This window comes from Eschrichtius robustus, chromosome 7, assembly GCF_028021215.1.
Source record: "Eschrichtius robustus isolate mEscRob2 chromosome 7, mEscRob2.pri, whole genome shotgun sequence".
NCBI lineage: Eukaryota > Metazoa > Chordata > Mammalia > Artiodactyla > Eschrichtiidae > Eschrichtius > Eschrichtius robustus.
The window spans coordinates 77,117,366-77,133,159 of NC_090830.1; the positions used below are offsets into that span (position 1 = coordinate 77,117,366).

The following is a 15,794-nucleotide window of genomic DNA, read 5'->3' on the forward strand; positions in this document are numbered from 1 at the left end:
AAAACTCCACTGTACACTCAGGAGAGAATCAGAGTGAAAAAGGCTAATTATGCCTTAATATTCTTATGAAAATAGTAGGACCTTCCCACCTCTCCAAAGGATCTCAGGGACTCTGAGGGGTACAAAGACCACATTTTAAGAACCACAGATACAAGCTTTATGACCTCAGGCAAATTTCTTAACCTTGTTAAACTTCAGTTTCTAAAATGAGGTTAATGATAAAACCAACTTAAGTGGGCTTGTAAAGATTTAATGAATAAATACACATTATTCACAAATAAATGACAAATGTGAGCATTCTGCTAATATTAGCTGTTATCATTTGTGAAAAATTAGTTAGCAACATGATACATGTGCTTAAATGCATAGGAAGTAGTAACCTCTGGATGAGGAAATTTATTTTTTAAACAAATATTTAAATTGAAGCATAACACTGGAAAAAGCATAAGACAAAGTAAATAGCTTGATGATTTTTCACACAGTAATCTTAATTTACCTTTGTTTGAGAGATCATTTTATTAATAACAACAAAAAAGTTATTGATAAACAACCACAACAGCAGTCCCTTTTCTCACCTATAGCATCCTTGGGTTTTGCTATCCGTCTCCCTGTAAGCATCAACACAGAATCTGAGAGGTGTTCCTTAACTCAATACCCCTCTGGTACCATCAGGTTCTCTTTGGCACCAGGAAAAGCACACAGTGCAAGAGCAAACCTGAACCAAGCTTTGTGTCATTATGAAGCTGGATTCTCATCAGTGTCCAATTTAGTAAACTCTGAAGTTCACTTAAAAAATAACCATTATAGGACTTCCCTGGTGGTCCAGTGGTTAAGAATCCGCCAATGCAGGGGACACGGGTTCAAACCCTGGTCCGGGAAGATCCCACATGACATGGGGCAACTAAGCACGTGCACCACAACTACTGAGCCTGCGCTCTAGAGCCCACGAGCCGCAACTACTGAGCCCATGCCCCACAACTACTGAAGCCTGCACACCGCAACTACTGAGCCAACGCACTGCAACTACTGAAGCCCACACGCTCTGGGGCCCATGTGCCACAACCACTGAGTCGCGTGCTGCAACTACTGAAGCCCGCGTGCCTAGAGCCCATACTCCGCAACAAGAGAAGCCACCGCAATGAGAAGCCCGTGCACCGCAACGAAGAGTAGCTCCCGCTCGCCGCAACTAGAGAAAAGCCTACGTGCAGCAATGAAGACCCACACAGCCAAAAATAAGTAAATAACCATTATAAGAAACATTTATCATGTTTCTACCAAGGGTATGGAGTTCATTTGGGGGTAACTCATTGTGCCCCTTCAAAAAAACACCAATATTATTCTCCATAACAAAGTTCCTTATATAATAACACAGATCTTGTGTAATAATCATGGTGAGAGATTTTTTTCCCCTTCTCCTCTTAGAGGAGTTGAAGGTGAATTCAGTGCCTCAAAAGCCAACTGGAGGGATGTTAGGTGCAATTTAACTCTATTTCAGGGCAGAATGAACTGCAAAGTGGTAATACTAAGGGAGACTGGATTATAAGCACAGAAGTAAATCCTCCATCCTTGACCCCATTACAGTTTGGTGAAAGGGGACCTGGAATCTTGAAAAATTCTTTTAGCTCCATCAAAAATTATTTGCTAACACTGTTGCTCTTTTCGAAAAGTTCTACATCAAAACTACCTGCTACTCCCCCTTCTACAACAGTAGTTTAAAGCGTACTTTCTTTAGAGCTACATTGTCTCAAAACTTTGTCTATTGGCTTCTAGAAAGAAAACTTAAAACACAAAATTTTTTTTTCTAATTCTACCAATACCTACAAACTTACAAAACAAACAAAAATACATAAGCACACACTCTATTAACCATCAGAGTGATGATGTCACCATATCACATAGCTGCTGGAAAACTCCACTTTACAAGCATGAGAGAATGAGAGTGAAAAAGACAAATAACTTGTGAAAAATTACTTAACAGTATGATAAGTCCTTAAACGCATAGTTACCTCTAAATACTAAATAACAGAATTTCTAATTCTGTTAAGAATTTAGCATTTGATACATAAAGTTACATTCTCCAAAGATAAAAATTTTTTTCCTAAAAACATAAGTCATACCTCTGATACTCAAAAGAAGACATCTTTACTTCCTGGTCAAGGTTGCCCAACGGCAGCTGTCAGAAAGAAATCAGTAAGACAGAAACGGGACTAAGAAGAGACGTGGGCACTGAATTTCAGTCGACTCTGCTATTCAGTACTACCTCTGGGAGCACTCATTCCCATATGCCATTTAACAATCAGAGGTGAGTGAGGTAAAAGCTCAACTTAAATAAAAAAGTGAATATTACCAGTAGAAAGCTTTCTGGGGAAAAAGCAACCTTGCAGGCACCAATATGTAATTCCTGGATGAAAAATATGCTATGCTAGTGAATAAGTGATGGCAGCAATGTATCCCAACACACACTGACTAAGGGGGCCAAACTGAAAGTATATAATAATACTAAAAGAAAAACACAGTTACTTTAGAAATTCATTTATTCACAAACGATCTGTGCAGTCACATTGATAACAAATCTCTGAGTGTTATATACAGCCCTTACCATGTCGTGGCCTTTATTAACACACGGGATTCAGAATCATACTTCTCAAATAGAAAGTAAGAATCAAGATTAAGACTAAGGAATGAAGGAAAGAGAGAGGCCATGGAGGGAGAAAGGCTGTGAGGGGGTAGAGATGAGAGGAAACAGTGAGGCTGGAGCTCCCCAGCAGAGAGTGTGGCAGGACTGATGCGTGGGGCAAACCTGTGCTGGGAGCTCCCTCCCTTTGCTGGTCTGCAGCAAGGAAGGAGTGAGTGCCTCCTGTGGCTGACACTCTCCCAGGGAACTCTGCATAGTCCTGCTGATATCACCATTGTTTTGATTGCTGCTGCCCTGAGAAGTAAACAGAAAAGAGGTACAATACTGCAGCTCCATCAGTGGCATGGGAAGGCGAGGGTTAGGGTAGGGTGAAGGAACAGGAATCTAAGAAATATAAAAGGTACCAACTTCAGAAGAAAAAGGACAGATCAAAGTAAAAGGTAAAAACTTTACCAGTTATTTTGCTAAAGTTTAAATTCTAAGTAGTAAAGGAATTGAAAGCAGGGTCTCAGATATTTGTACACCCATGTTCATAGGGCATTATTCACAATAGCCAAGAGGTGGAAGGAACCCAAGTGTCCATCGACGGAAGACTGGATGAACAAAATGTGGTTCAGTCGGCCCTCCACATCCATGGGTTCCACATCCGTGGAGTCAACCAACTGCAGACCAAAAATATTCAGAAAAAAAATTACAGAAAGTTACAGAAAGGAAAACTTGAATTTATTGTGTGCCGGCAAATATTTACATGGCATTTACATTGTATTTGGTATTATAAATAACTTAGAGATGATTTAAAGTATACAGGAGGGTATGCATAGGTTATATGCAAATATTATGCCATTTTATATAAGGGACTTGAGAATCCACAGATACCAAGGGAGGCACTGAAACCAAGGGAAACCAAGGGATGAGTGTATATACATCGATGGAATATTACTCAGCCTTAAAAAGGAAGGAAGTCCTGACACATGCTACAAAATGGATGAACCTTGAGGACATTATGCTAAGTAGAATAAGCCAGTCACAAAAAGACAAATACTGTATGATTCCACTTATATGAGGTATCTCAAGTATTCAAATCCATAGAAAGAGAAAGTGGAATGGTGGTTGCCAGGGGCCTGGGGGGGTGGGGGGGAAGAAGAGTTGCTTAAATGGGTACAGAGTTTCAGATTTGCAAGACGAAGAAGTTCTAGAGATATTTCACAACAGTATGAATATACCTAACACTACCAAACTGTATATTTGAAAATGGCTTAAGATGGTAAATTTTAGGTTATGTGTTTTTTACCACAATAAAAAACAAATTCCAGGTATTGATTAAAAGAGTACAAGGGGAAGGAAAAAATACAAACCTTCTAGAATCTGTAGATATTATCTAGGTGGAGAGATTAATAAGATCACACATCTGTAATTCTCTTTTAAAGTATTAATATAAGAGTTTAATGGTTGAGGCAAAATCAGTAGGTATATAAGAAATAATGCAAATCTGAGCTCCACTGGGCTTCAGAGGTACATTTTCAGAGAAGAGCTTTGGAAAGACAGGTAGACCCTGTGAAAGATGAACAAGCTAAGGGTTACAGGCGTATGTTCTCCCTGTGCTCACAATCATCTCGCTGACAGTGCGATGACTGTGGACCACCATTAGACACCATGGTATCCTTGGGGAACCACCCAGGAAAGTTATCACCCAAATTTCCACATCCCTCCTTGGCAATTAAAATGATGATACTTTCCCTCAGCACCTTTGTGAGGATGTTTAATTTCCAGTGTTTCCCAAGATCCACCTCAGGAGAAGTCAATTTGTCCACAGGAGGCATAGTTTCCAAAGCTGTCCACTGTGAACCTCTGAGAGATGTGAATTGAATTGAGCTTTAGGGTACCAAAGCAGAAGTTCTCAAATAGCTGAAAAGGAAGAATAAAAACTCAGAGTGAATATCCAAAGAAAATCATAGATGAAAACATTGAACATCAGATTCTCTTGTAAAAACACCACAACAATCCCGACAAACCTCCTGTGCTTTCTTTTCAGTATTTATTCTGAAAAATGATCCTGGAGAGGAGGGATAGGAGCAGGAGTGAGAAAAGAACAGCAGCTCTTCGTTGATTAATTGAAAAGCCTCCTCGGACAAAATGCACTAGAGAAAGAGCTCTGAGAAGTCAACTCCAAAATGTATCTATTGAGCAGATATGACCAGGAACTCGTAACAAACATCCTAGGGCCATACCCTGATCCATAGGGCCTAACAAAGCTGCTTCTATGACTTTCAGTTACTGACCATGCAGGATGTTAGTTTTGCTACAGCCAGGATAAAATTTGATATAATATATTCCCCCACCTCGTCAACAACATTTATTAGAAACACTGACTAAAATAAACAGAAGATAAGGTTCCTGCCCTACAAATAATTCTGATAACCCAGCAAGGAGTACAGAACACTTTCGCACACAAAACAGCCAGAGGAACACTTCTATTGAATGATATAACAAGTACAAATGATAATATTTATCAAAAACCTTTCATTAGACTTTGGATTCAAGCCAGCATCCTAAAGTAAATGCTCTTTACTACAATTCTTTATTTAAAAAGCTTTCAACTTTGTCAGAGGGAGGGATGAGCCACACTCTGAGAAAGACCTGCTCTTGTAATTAGTACAGTTACAAGGCAGAATGCAAAATGACATCAGAATTCATTCGAGGAAAATTAAGCCACACTGCTTAGATAAGGAGTGTCAAAGAGTAAAGGTCTGACCTTCTTCTGTTAGGATGAAAGAGTTGCTCTTTCTTAAAATGTCAGCACGATCCTCAGAAAGCCTTTCAGTACGTTAACCAACAATGCTTGAGTAGAACCTAAAGCTGAGACCTTTGCACATTAGCAAGTGACTGTCTTGTCTCTTCACTTATTTTTATAGTATCTCTATAGCCATGGACTTCAGTCACTGTCACCTTTCCTCTTCCTGCAATTAATGGCCTAGCAAAATGCCCGGGGTTCATTTAAAGTCTAACTTTATAAAGCCCAGTAAATACTGATTCTTCAACATGACATCAACTTGACCCCAAAGATCTATTTAGAGGTTGTGTGCTTCATTGTCTTGTCTTTCAGAAAGGTGATCAGCTCTTGCCTGCATTGATTTACACAATTAACTTCTCTTCCTGGCTTCAGCAGCCTGTTCAAACCATATCCACCCTTTTGTGCAAAGAAATACAGCCCGAAATGTTTATCGGCTAATCCCTTTGCTGAACGTTAATCTGAAGTGAAAGCCACGCCAACAAGACTGACAGATTTACAGCTTTACAAACTGAAGCCTTCTAGGTACAAAGAAGACATAACCAAAGGGGCAATAAAAGACAAGGCAAAACAAAACTAAAAGGGAACTCATAATACTTTCAACAAGTTAGTTTTTAGGGATTAGCAGTCCATGGTTCTTCTCTTTGTACCTATGCTTCCAAGTGATGGAGACACCACAGCTAGGAGCTGGAAAGTACTTACCTCTGACTTCACTTTGCCTTTTAAATACTCATAACCTCCAGACGGCATGATTTGCCAGGGAGATTTCTCATGCTTTAAGTTTGAAGCAAAGAGTAAATACGGTGATAATGAAGTTAGCTGGGATGTGATCGCAATGCAGTAATCACACAAATTAAGAGAAGACTGAACACAAATTCTCATGCTCCTCTAAGGCAAGAGCAGCAGGTGGAAAGACTGAAGTCAGTCTAAACTTACGACAGGCACGTGTGAGCTCGGTGGCTGTGGACAAACGACACCACCCATGGTACAAGATCATAATGGGTAAAGACTCAATAAGATGAACAAGTCGAAGTACCTTCCTTGTAAACTGTAAAGCACTACTGAAAAGTAAATATTTCCTATGATGTTTACAACATCTCTCCGCTCTTCCTAACCTGGCCTTATTCTACCTTCACAGGCTGCCATCTTCTTCCACACCTTTTGATAACATCATAATCAAATGGATTTCTTATCCAAAGTCCCTAGTGCAAGGCCAAGCTTCATTTTAGCCTTTCTTGTCCCCATGTTCTTGTTCTCTCTCTCTGTTTATGACGATTTAGTAACAATTTTTCATAGTTATTTTATTGTTTAGTCATTGTTTTATCTTTAGTCTTAAGCTTCTCTTTTAGTTCTGCCAATTATTTCTGGTGACTCGTTAAAATATAAGCTCTACAGAAGAAAGATCTTTTATGTTCTTCAAAGCTGAATCCCACTATATGCTGTGACTGTATCTATGCATATGATCAATAAGCATCTGTTGGATAAAATGACAACAAAATCGAATGTTGGAGATGTCTGTGTACTTCACGTAGGAAAAGAGAAAACTATAACATGGCCTTGTTTAGATGGATATAAAAATCTCATTTATAGATCACCACCTAGGAATCCTTGAACAAGACTTACCCAATGGTATTACCTCTAATGCAACCTCAACTGTAACTACTTGTGAAGAAAGAATTTATAGTTATTAGTAATGGAAATTTCACATATTCCTTTAAATTTCCATGTGTTTCTTATTTGTCAAAGCCTAGTCTTAGCTCAAATTTCTGATCTAGAATGTCAGAGAGCACCTGATATTGTGCATTTTCATGTAAAGAGGCATATGATGTGGTGTTGTCCCCCAGGCAACTGCCATCTGGTTAGGGAGATGGGGTATGTGTCAGAAGAGAGGCATGTTGATGACATGGGTGTGTTCACCTTGTGAAAAGTTACTGTATTATGTATTCAATTAAAGTTTACCTAAAACAGTATAGGTGGCAACGGTTAAGTGTGGGAGAAGAGGTATAGGCAATTAATAAATGCAGCGGGAGGTAAGAAAACAATGGATGTAGAGGGCTGGGGCATCTAGAAAAGCCATCTGGAAGAGTCAGAAACTGAGCTGGGCCTTGTAGCAAGTCTAAGACTTAGTGAAGAGGAGGAGGGAGGGCAGAATGAAGGCAGAAATGGGTATGGACGGTCAAGTAGACCAGGTTAGATGCAATGGAGGGTTCCTAAAAAGAAGCAGTGAGAAGACTAAGGCTAGAGACATAAGGAAGGAAAATCAGATTAAGGGGGGCCCTGAGGGTCAGGTTCAGAAGTTAGACTTCATTCTAGACGGTGGGGAACCTGAAGGCTTCTGAGTAAGCTGGTGGCCCAAGATGAAAACCAAGGGAAATTAATCTGGGTGTGGCATATTGATTGTGCTGACTGGAGAAAGGAACAAGAGAAGAAAGAAAAGGAGACCAGGGTAGCAGTTAAACTGTGAGATACTGAGTGCCTACTGACTAAAAATAGTAGTAGTGGGCCTGGAAAGATTGGAGCAGATGTGAATCACTATGAATGAAACACAGAACAGACTCTGTGATTTTCTGGATGAGAGGAAGGAGATACAAAAAGAAGATGAGAAAAGTCATGGATGACAGGGTAAAGGGATATGTGAGGGTACCACTGATAGCGACAGAACATTTGAGCGGGAGCTATTTTATGGGGAAAAACAAAAAAAATTCAGATCTGTTTACACACTCATTCTGTGTCTTTAGCTGTGTGTCTCAAGCCCTTCTCCAACCAAGGGTTTGCCTGATATGCTCTGAGAATATATATATATATATATATATATATATTTTTTTTTTAATATAAATTTATTTATTTATTTATTTATTTTTGGCTGTGTTGGGTCTTCGTTTCTGTGCGAGGGCTTTCTCCAGTTGTGGCAAGCGGGGGCCACTCTTCATCGCGGTGCGAGGGCCTTTCACTATCATGGCCTCTCTTGTTGCGGAGCACAGGCTCCAGATGCGCAGGCTCAGTAGTTGTGGCTCACGGGCTTAGTTGCTCCGCGGCATGTGAGATCTTCCCAGATCAGGGATCAAACCTGTGTCCCCTGCATTAGGAGGCAGATTCTCAACCACTGCGCCACCAGGGAAGCCCCGAGAATATATATTAAAGACATGAAATTGTAGCACAGTTAAGTGGAAGCACATCACCATAAAAACTTTACAACTGTCTATTTTTTTAATTGAGTAGTAGTTCTCTATGTATTAGGGAAATGAACTCTTTGTGTGATGAGCTGCAAATATATTTTCCCTCAATTTGTCATTTGTCTTTTCACTTTACTTATGGTGATTTTTACCATGTCAATTTAAATTTTTATAAACTCAAATATATCATAACAGATTTTTAAAACAAAGTCACCTAATGCCAATATTGTTATATATTAAAAAATCAAGGTGAACAACAAATATATATGTTGACAACAACACTAATGAAGTAAAATCATAAGAGCTAAAGTTTACTGAGCAAGCATGCATGCCAGGCATTATACTTCGGGCTCTATGTGATGATCTGACTGCCTCCTCACAACCCCAAGAAGCAGATACTATTATTAACCCCCATTTTAGGGTTGAACCTGAAATTTAAAAGGCTAAAGTAACTTGCCCAAGAATACACAGCAAGTAAACAGTGGAAAATTGACATTCATAAAGCTGGAAAAGAAAAAAAAAAAAGGAAATTAAGATTCAAACCCAGAACTTATATACAAAACAGAAACAGACCCACAGACATAGAAAACAAATTTATGGTTACCAAAGGGGAAAGGGAGGGGGAGGGGTAAATTAGGAGTTTGGGATTAACATATATACACTATTATACACAAAATAGATAGCCAACAAGGACCTACTGTATAGCACAGGGAACTACACTCGATATTGTGTGATAACCTACATGAGAAAAGAATCTGAAAAAAAAAAGATATATATGTATGTGTAACTGAATCACTTTGTTGTACACCGGAAACTAACACAAGACTGTACATCAACTATACTTCAATTAAAAAAAGAAAAAAAGATTCAAACCCAGGTAGCCTAACTCTAAGTCTGAACTCTTTAACCTCTGTACTCTACAGCCTCTCCTTGTGGGTGACGCCCCTTAAAACCTGGCCCTGTTAAACCACAGAGATCAAGCTTGACTCACAAAACTCCCAAAGACTGAAATGAACATATTTTTTCCTTGTTATTCCTACTTTCGTTGCCACCTCTTATCCTGGACCTCATTTAAGAATCAGATGGCTCTAGTTCAGCTAGAAGAATTTTAATTGAATTCTGGATGAAAATAAGCACAAATCAACTAAATGGCTCCATTTAATTAGGTACCTGCATGGAGAAGAGGAAAAAGCTTAAACTACAAGTTTAAAAAAAGAAAAAAGAAACGTGGTTGCTTTTTATAGGCTAAAGTAGTTCAAGAAGAGCAAAGTGGTCTATTGTTTAGAAAATAAAAGACCTAACAGGAAATATTTAAATTAAAAAAGAATCATGGCAAAGTATTTAAATCATATTGAGTTTTTTCCCCTCACTGTTGTTTTATAACAATTCCTTGGGGATTTTGAAACCTAAACCTTTTTCTTTCTGAAAACATTTCTCTCTGACGCACACACAGAGCCCTGTTGTGTTGGAAGCCAGCATTTTTTAAAGCCTGTCGTAAAGGAACAAAACAATGAACAGCTGCACAAAACTACAAATATTTGATAAGAAAATAAACATAGAATTTAAGACTGCCAATATTTGTGATATCACTTGTAAGTAATAAGTACTGATTTGGACAATTTAAGAAAATTTAAAACCCAAGTAAGTGTAAGTATGACATTTGAAAACTGTTAAGCATACAGCTGCTATCCTTTATTGACTACTCACAGTTATCTTCAGAAAATTAAACAAAGTTTTCCTATTACCAAGTAAAGAGACAAATGTGGACCACCAAGATGAAAGGTTTTTGGTCAGAACCAAAGCTTCCCTGACAGAATCTCAAGACAAAGATCTAACCATCCTGCTGTCCCTTGCTCACATGATCTGTGAAGCCTACCATTTTTAGTCTGTACATGTTTGTTTCCTAGGGAGAACACAGAAGAAATTATTGATTTCTGGTAGTGTAGTGGTATACACTGAAAGAAAACAAATAGCAAGATTTAAGGGCTAACTGTGGTCATCTTCCCTTGCATTCATTTCAGACCTTCTACTCCTTCCTCTCAGGCTCTATGACACAACCAACAAAGACCAGAAATAATTCCACACGTGACTAGGCTGCAAAGATGAGCCTCAAAATCTCAGCGACAGGTGGGGAGGAGAGTAAAGAGGAACCTCCTAATATCTGTGACCTCAAGTTACAAAACTGAATGAATGGCCAATCCTCAACAGCATAATGACAGACATGTTGGGGATCCCTGTCCATTGGGCTTCCCAAATGAGGCTCGCTCTCTTTCTTCAATCTTAGACAAAGTAGTGGTCACTCTCTTCAAAGATCTCTCCTTTAAGAAAATCTATTTCTTGTGCTGGGTGGCCTCAGTGAACTATTTGCTATCTGATTTGACTTCAAAAAGAGGAAATTCAGTTTTGAAGTCTAAAATGGAGATTCAAAATATGTAAGTCCTGGCAAAAGAAATAAAAGCAAAAATGAACGAATGGGATCTAATTAAATTTAAGAGCTTCTGCACAGCAAAGGAAGCCAGTGACAAAATGAAAAGACAACCTAATGAATGGGAGAAAATATTTGCAAATGATATGGCTGACAAGGGGTTAATAGCCAAAATATACAAACAGCTCATACAATTCAATAACAAAAAAACAACCCAATTAAAAAATGGGCAGAAGACCTGAATAGATATTTTTCCAAAGACATACAGATGGCTAAAAGGCACATGAAAAGATGTTCAACAACGTTAATTATCAGGCAAATGCAAATCAAAACAACAATGAGATAACACCTCACACTTGTCAGAATGGCTATCATCAAAAAGTCTACAAATAACAAATGTTGGTGAGGATGTGGAGAAAAGGGAACCCCCCTACAAGGGACCCCCCCTACAAGGGAACCCCCCTGGTAAACTGGTACAGCCACTATGGAAAACAGTATGGAGGTTCCCTATAAAACTAAAATAGAGTTACCATATGATCCAGCCATTCCACTCCTGGGTATATATCCCCCCAAAATTTAAAAACACTAATTCAGAAAGATACACGTACCTTAATGTTCATAGCAGCACTATTACATCATAGCCAAGATATGGAAGCAAACTCGGTACCCATCAGCAGATGAATGAATAAAGAAGATGTGGTATATACATATATTTGTGTGTGTGTGTGTGTGTGTGTGTGTGTGTGTGTGTGTGTGTGTGTGTGTGTGTGTGTGGTATATACAGGAATATTACTGTGCCATAAAAAAAGAATGAAATTCTGTCATTTGCAACAATGTGGATGGACCTAGAGAGTATTATGCTTAGTTAAATAAGTCAGACAGAAAGACAAATACTATATGTTATTACTTATATGTAAAATCTAAAAAATAAGAAATGAATGTATATAGCAAAACAGAAACAGACTCACAGATATAGAAAACAAACTAGTGGACACCAGTGAGGAGAGGGAAGGGGGGAGGGGCAAGACAGGGGTATGAGATTAAGAGACACAAAATACTATGTATGAAATAGATAAGCAACAAGGATATACTGTACAGCATAGGGAATTACAGCCATTACTTTGAAATAACTTTTTTTTTTTTTTTTGGCCGTACCATGTGGCATGCGGGATCTTAGTTCCCCCACCAGGGATCAAACCCACACCTCCTGCAGTGTAAGCACGGAGTCTCAACCACTGGACCACCAGGGAAGTCCTAAAATAACTTTAAATGGAGCATAATCTATAAAAATACTGAATCACTGCTGTACACCTGAAACTAATATATTATAAATCAACTATAGTTTTTTTTTTTAATTTATTTATTTTTGGCTGCGCTGGGTCTTCATTGCCGTGCGCAGGCTTTCTCTAGTTGCAGTGAGCAGGGGCTACTCTTCGTTGCGGTGCACGGGCTTCTCATCGCGGTGGCTTCTCTTCTTGTGGAGCACGGGCTCTAGGCGCGTGGGCTTCAGTAGTTGTGGCTCACGGGCTATAGAGCGCAGGCTCAGTAGCTGTGGCGCACGCGCTTAGTTGCTCCGTAGCATGTTGGATCTTCCCGGACCATACAGCGCAGGCTCAGTAGCTGTGGCGCACGCGCTTAGTTGCTCCGTAGCATGTTGGATCTTCCCGGACCAGGGATCGAACCCATATACCCTGCATCGGTAGGCAGATTCTTAACCACTGCACCACCAGGGAAGTCCTTACACAATTTTTAAAAAATGTTAAGTCCTATGAAATTTATAGTCATTCCTGGTATGTGCAAGTTAAACTAACCCTTAGTACATAATCTGGTACAAATGAAAGTAAGTACTGGTGTTCAATTAATGCAAGGATTTAGAAGGATGCAACGGGTCCTGTTTCTCCCCCAAGAAGGGATGATTTCTATTGTTTTCATGTATGGCAATTAGATTTCTGAAACCTAAAGTAAACAGGAATGGCAAACGCACACTACTCTGAAGTTTTCCCAGTGTTTTTCTTCTATAATCTGTTTTACCAACTTCTATTTCTCACAATTACCTCCTGTTTACAGATAAAAGTATCAGTAATAACACTATTTTGTACTTAATAATAATGCTCCCCCACCTACCTCCCTACCAGGGATGGTATGCGGATGAATAGAAGACAGTCTGACAAGCACTTTGAGCTCTTTGGAAGGCACTCCCACAGGAAGCCTTGCTGAGGCTAAATAACACCTTTCATCTAAGGATCTAAAAAGTATCTCACAAAGCCCAGCTCATTAACCCTTCAAAAAATCACTGTGACATAAACCAGAGCTCAGCATTATTATCCCCATTTAAAAGATAAGAAACAGAGACAGGCTAGAACCACTAACATTGTGATATAAATTTAAGAGTTCCTGGGACCAGGCCTAGAACACAGGCCAGTAGAAGGCCATGTCCACATGGCAGTGTGCATTTGTCTCACAATCTGAATAACAAATCTGTACCAAAGAATGCCAAGTGGGGAAGACGTCCCATCCTTGGGCTATGCATATGCAATCAGACAGCAAAGGAAGCGTCCACTTGGTTTTGTGGCCAAGAAAGACAAACAAGTAATGTGAAAAAACTATAATCACAGTCCTTGGAAGATTCTAATTGAAAAACAACAGAACAAATAATGGTATATTTCAGAAGCATTCTTCACGAAATTGTACCTCCAGGTACAAGAATGATAAGACTTTAGGTAGTAAACAGAAAGATATGGACAACAGACTAAAAATGTAATAGATTTGAAAACTATCACAGCTCTTCATATGTCATATTGCCAACGTCACTTAGAATTAGGATCACAAGTAAGTTTTTTCTTTTCCCACAGGTAAGTTTTGTTTGTTAAAATTCCCCAAACCTAAAAAAATGATTCTGAGTTTCTGCCAAGGTACCAGGCAATTCAAATTCTCAAGCCTTCCCGTACCTTGCATTTTTCTTCTGGCTACGTGCAAGATTACTCTTGAAGAGAGCAAATACGAGAGATGTGAAGAGACAAGAAGGAAAATGGTGATCCAACACATCAGGTCAAAAACACCTTCCATCTACTTGAAAAATATTCATACAGGCTGCACTCACACTGATTCTTTCTAAATCATCACAAAAGAACACAATGGAGCCTATTCACACTAAGGTAAGCCATGTCCCTCTACACATACACAAACATACCCAACTTCACCTGGAAACCAAAGGTAGAAACTTCTTTTCTATTGAAGAGAGAGATCAAAACAGTTCTTAGGGCAAACTAGACTTCAATGCTTTCTTATCAATAACCACATAGCTACTCTCTCCCTCAATTTCTCCATCTTTAAACAGGGACAATACCTTACAAGGATATTCTGCAGTTACAGGAAGATAAATTATCAGATGGAATTTTGAGCTCTATTATTGTCACTCACCAACTATAACGTCCAATGCATCATTACAGGACAAAAAGCAGCTTCCTTAAAAGAAAAAAAGAAAAGGTCTAGAAGGAACTCTGATAGCTTACAGTCTCTGCAGTCATCAACTGGTTTCACGGGGCTATAATATTTTTAAAGAATGGAATAGAAACATCTACTTCAGAATAAAAGACAATGTGATTGTTAGGTGGTTACTATCCTACAGTCATCTCCAAATACAGCCCTAACTCCGCCTGAGACACCACATCTAATCTGAAACCTCAAACTGCAGTGATCAGTGGTGAGAGCCAATAATGATAGCTAATAATAGCCAATAAAAATAGGACATAATGTGCTTCCAAAAGGCCAGAGGCACCTCAGATCGAGGGAGCAAGTCAAGGCCAGTCTGTGGGAGGAGTAATTCTTATCATCAATTACCTCTAAAAGGAAAGCAGCAAGAAGAATGTAACCAGTGGATCAGCTACGATTTTTCAACCTATCAGCACATCACTCCTGCTTTGGGCATCTCCGTTAAAACAGTACCAAAAAGCTTGCATGTCACCAGAGCCCAAGTCTCATCTCCACTGACAGCAGTGGCATAGGAACGTTATCAAGCTGCTCACACAGAATGGGAACGTGAACTTCCCTCTTTGATTCTGCTCTCCCAAACCACCTGCCTCTCTCAGCTGCAGAGAGCACGAGGAATGTTATAGGCCTGACCTGAAGAGGCGCCAGGCAGAAGCCAAACAGCCAGGGAACGAAGGCTTTAAAACCTCCTTCAAATAATTACGCAGGGTTGCACTTTTGGATGTTTGGCCTGAGCCTCACTGCTGACGTGAGGATTATCAAGTTTAAGACTCTGCTGGTAAGGCCAAATGACCTATTAGAGAGTGAATTAAAACTGCTATATACAAACAGGATGCCAGGCAGTTCTGCTGAGCACCTCAATACTCAAAATGCCAAAGGACTTCCCCTCCCTGCAGAGTCTTTTCAGTTTTAAAAAGAAGCAATAAAAAAATGTGGGTGGAGGTAGGAGGCAGGAGAGAAGAGGCTGTGCTGACATGGCTGAAGAACCCAGACCTCATCTCAGCACACAGCAGCACGCTCTGCTGGTTTCCACAGCAGCAGGTAGAATTAGCATCAGAGATGGGCCGCTGGGAGTTGAGTTTGCTGCAAAATTTCTTCCAGAGAAAGCCCTGCCTTCAGGCATGGATATTACTGCTTCACCAGGGAAAAACTGCCCCAGGTGGCTGCTGGCTAGCAGGGTCTCTTCAATGCCCTAAGCCTGTGACCACCAGCCCTAAGGGCAGATGCCCTTTCAGAACTAATCTAGGTAACGTTTCTGCAGATAAATTCTTTCCCTTAGAAGGA

General features: G+C 39.6%; 1 protein-coding gene across 5 annotated transcripts in view; it reads right to left on the minus strand.

The window, feature by feature from the left end:
- Nucleotides 1-2,516: 2,516 nt before the first annotated feature.
- Nucleotides 2,517-15,794, minus strand: part of ASCC1 (activating signal cointegrator 1 complex subunit 1) — a 115,237-nt gene continuing 101,959 nt past the window's right edge. For all 5 annotated transcript variants that reach the window (XM_068547769.1, XM_068547771.1, XM_068547768.1 and 2 more), the window contains exons 10-11: nucleotides 4,381-4,540; nucleotides 2,517-3,297 (exon numbers count right to left, since the gene is read on the minus strand). In XM_068547769.1, coding sequence (XP_068403870.1) covers nucleotides 4,424-4,540 — 117 coding nt within the window. In that variant the 3' untranslated portion in view covers nucleotides 2,517-3,297; nucleotides 4,381-4,423. The remainder of the gene's footprint in view (nucleotides 3,298-4,380; nucleotides 4,541-15,794) is intronic.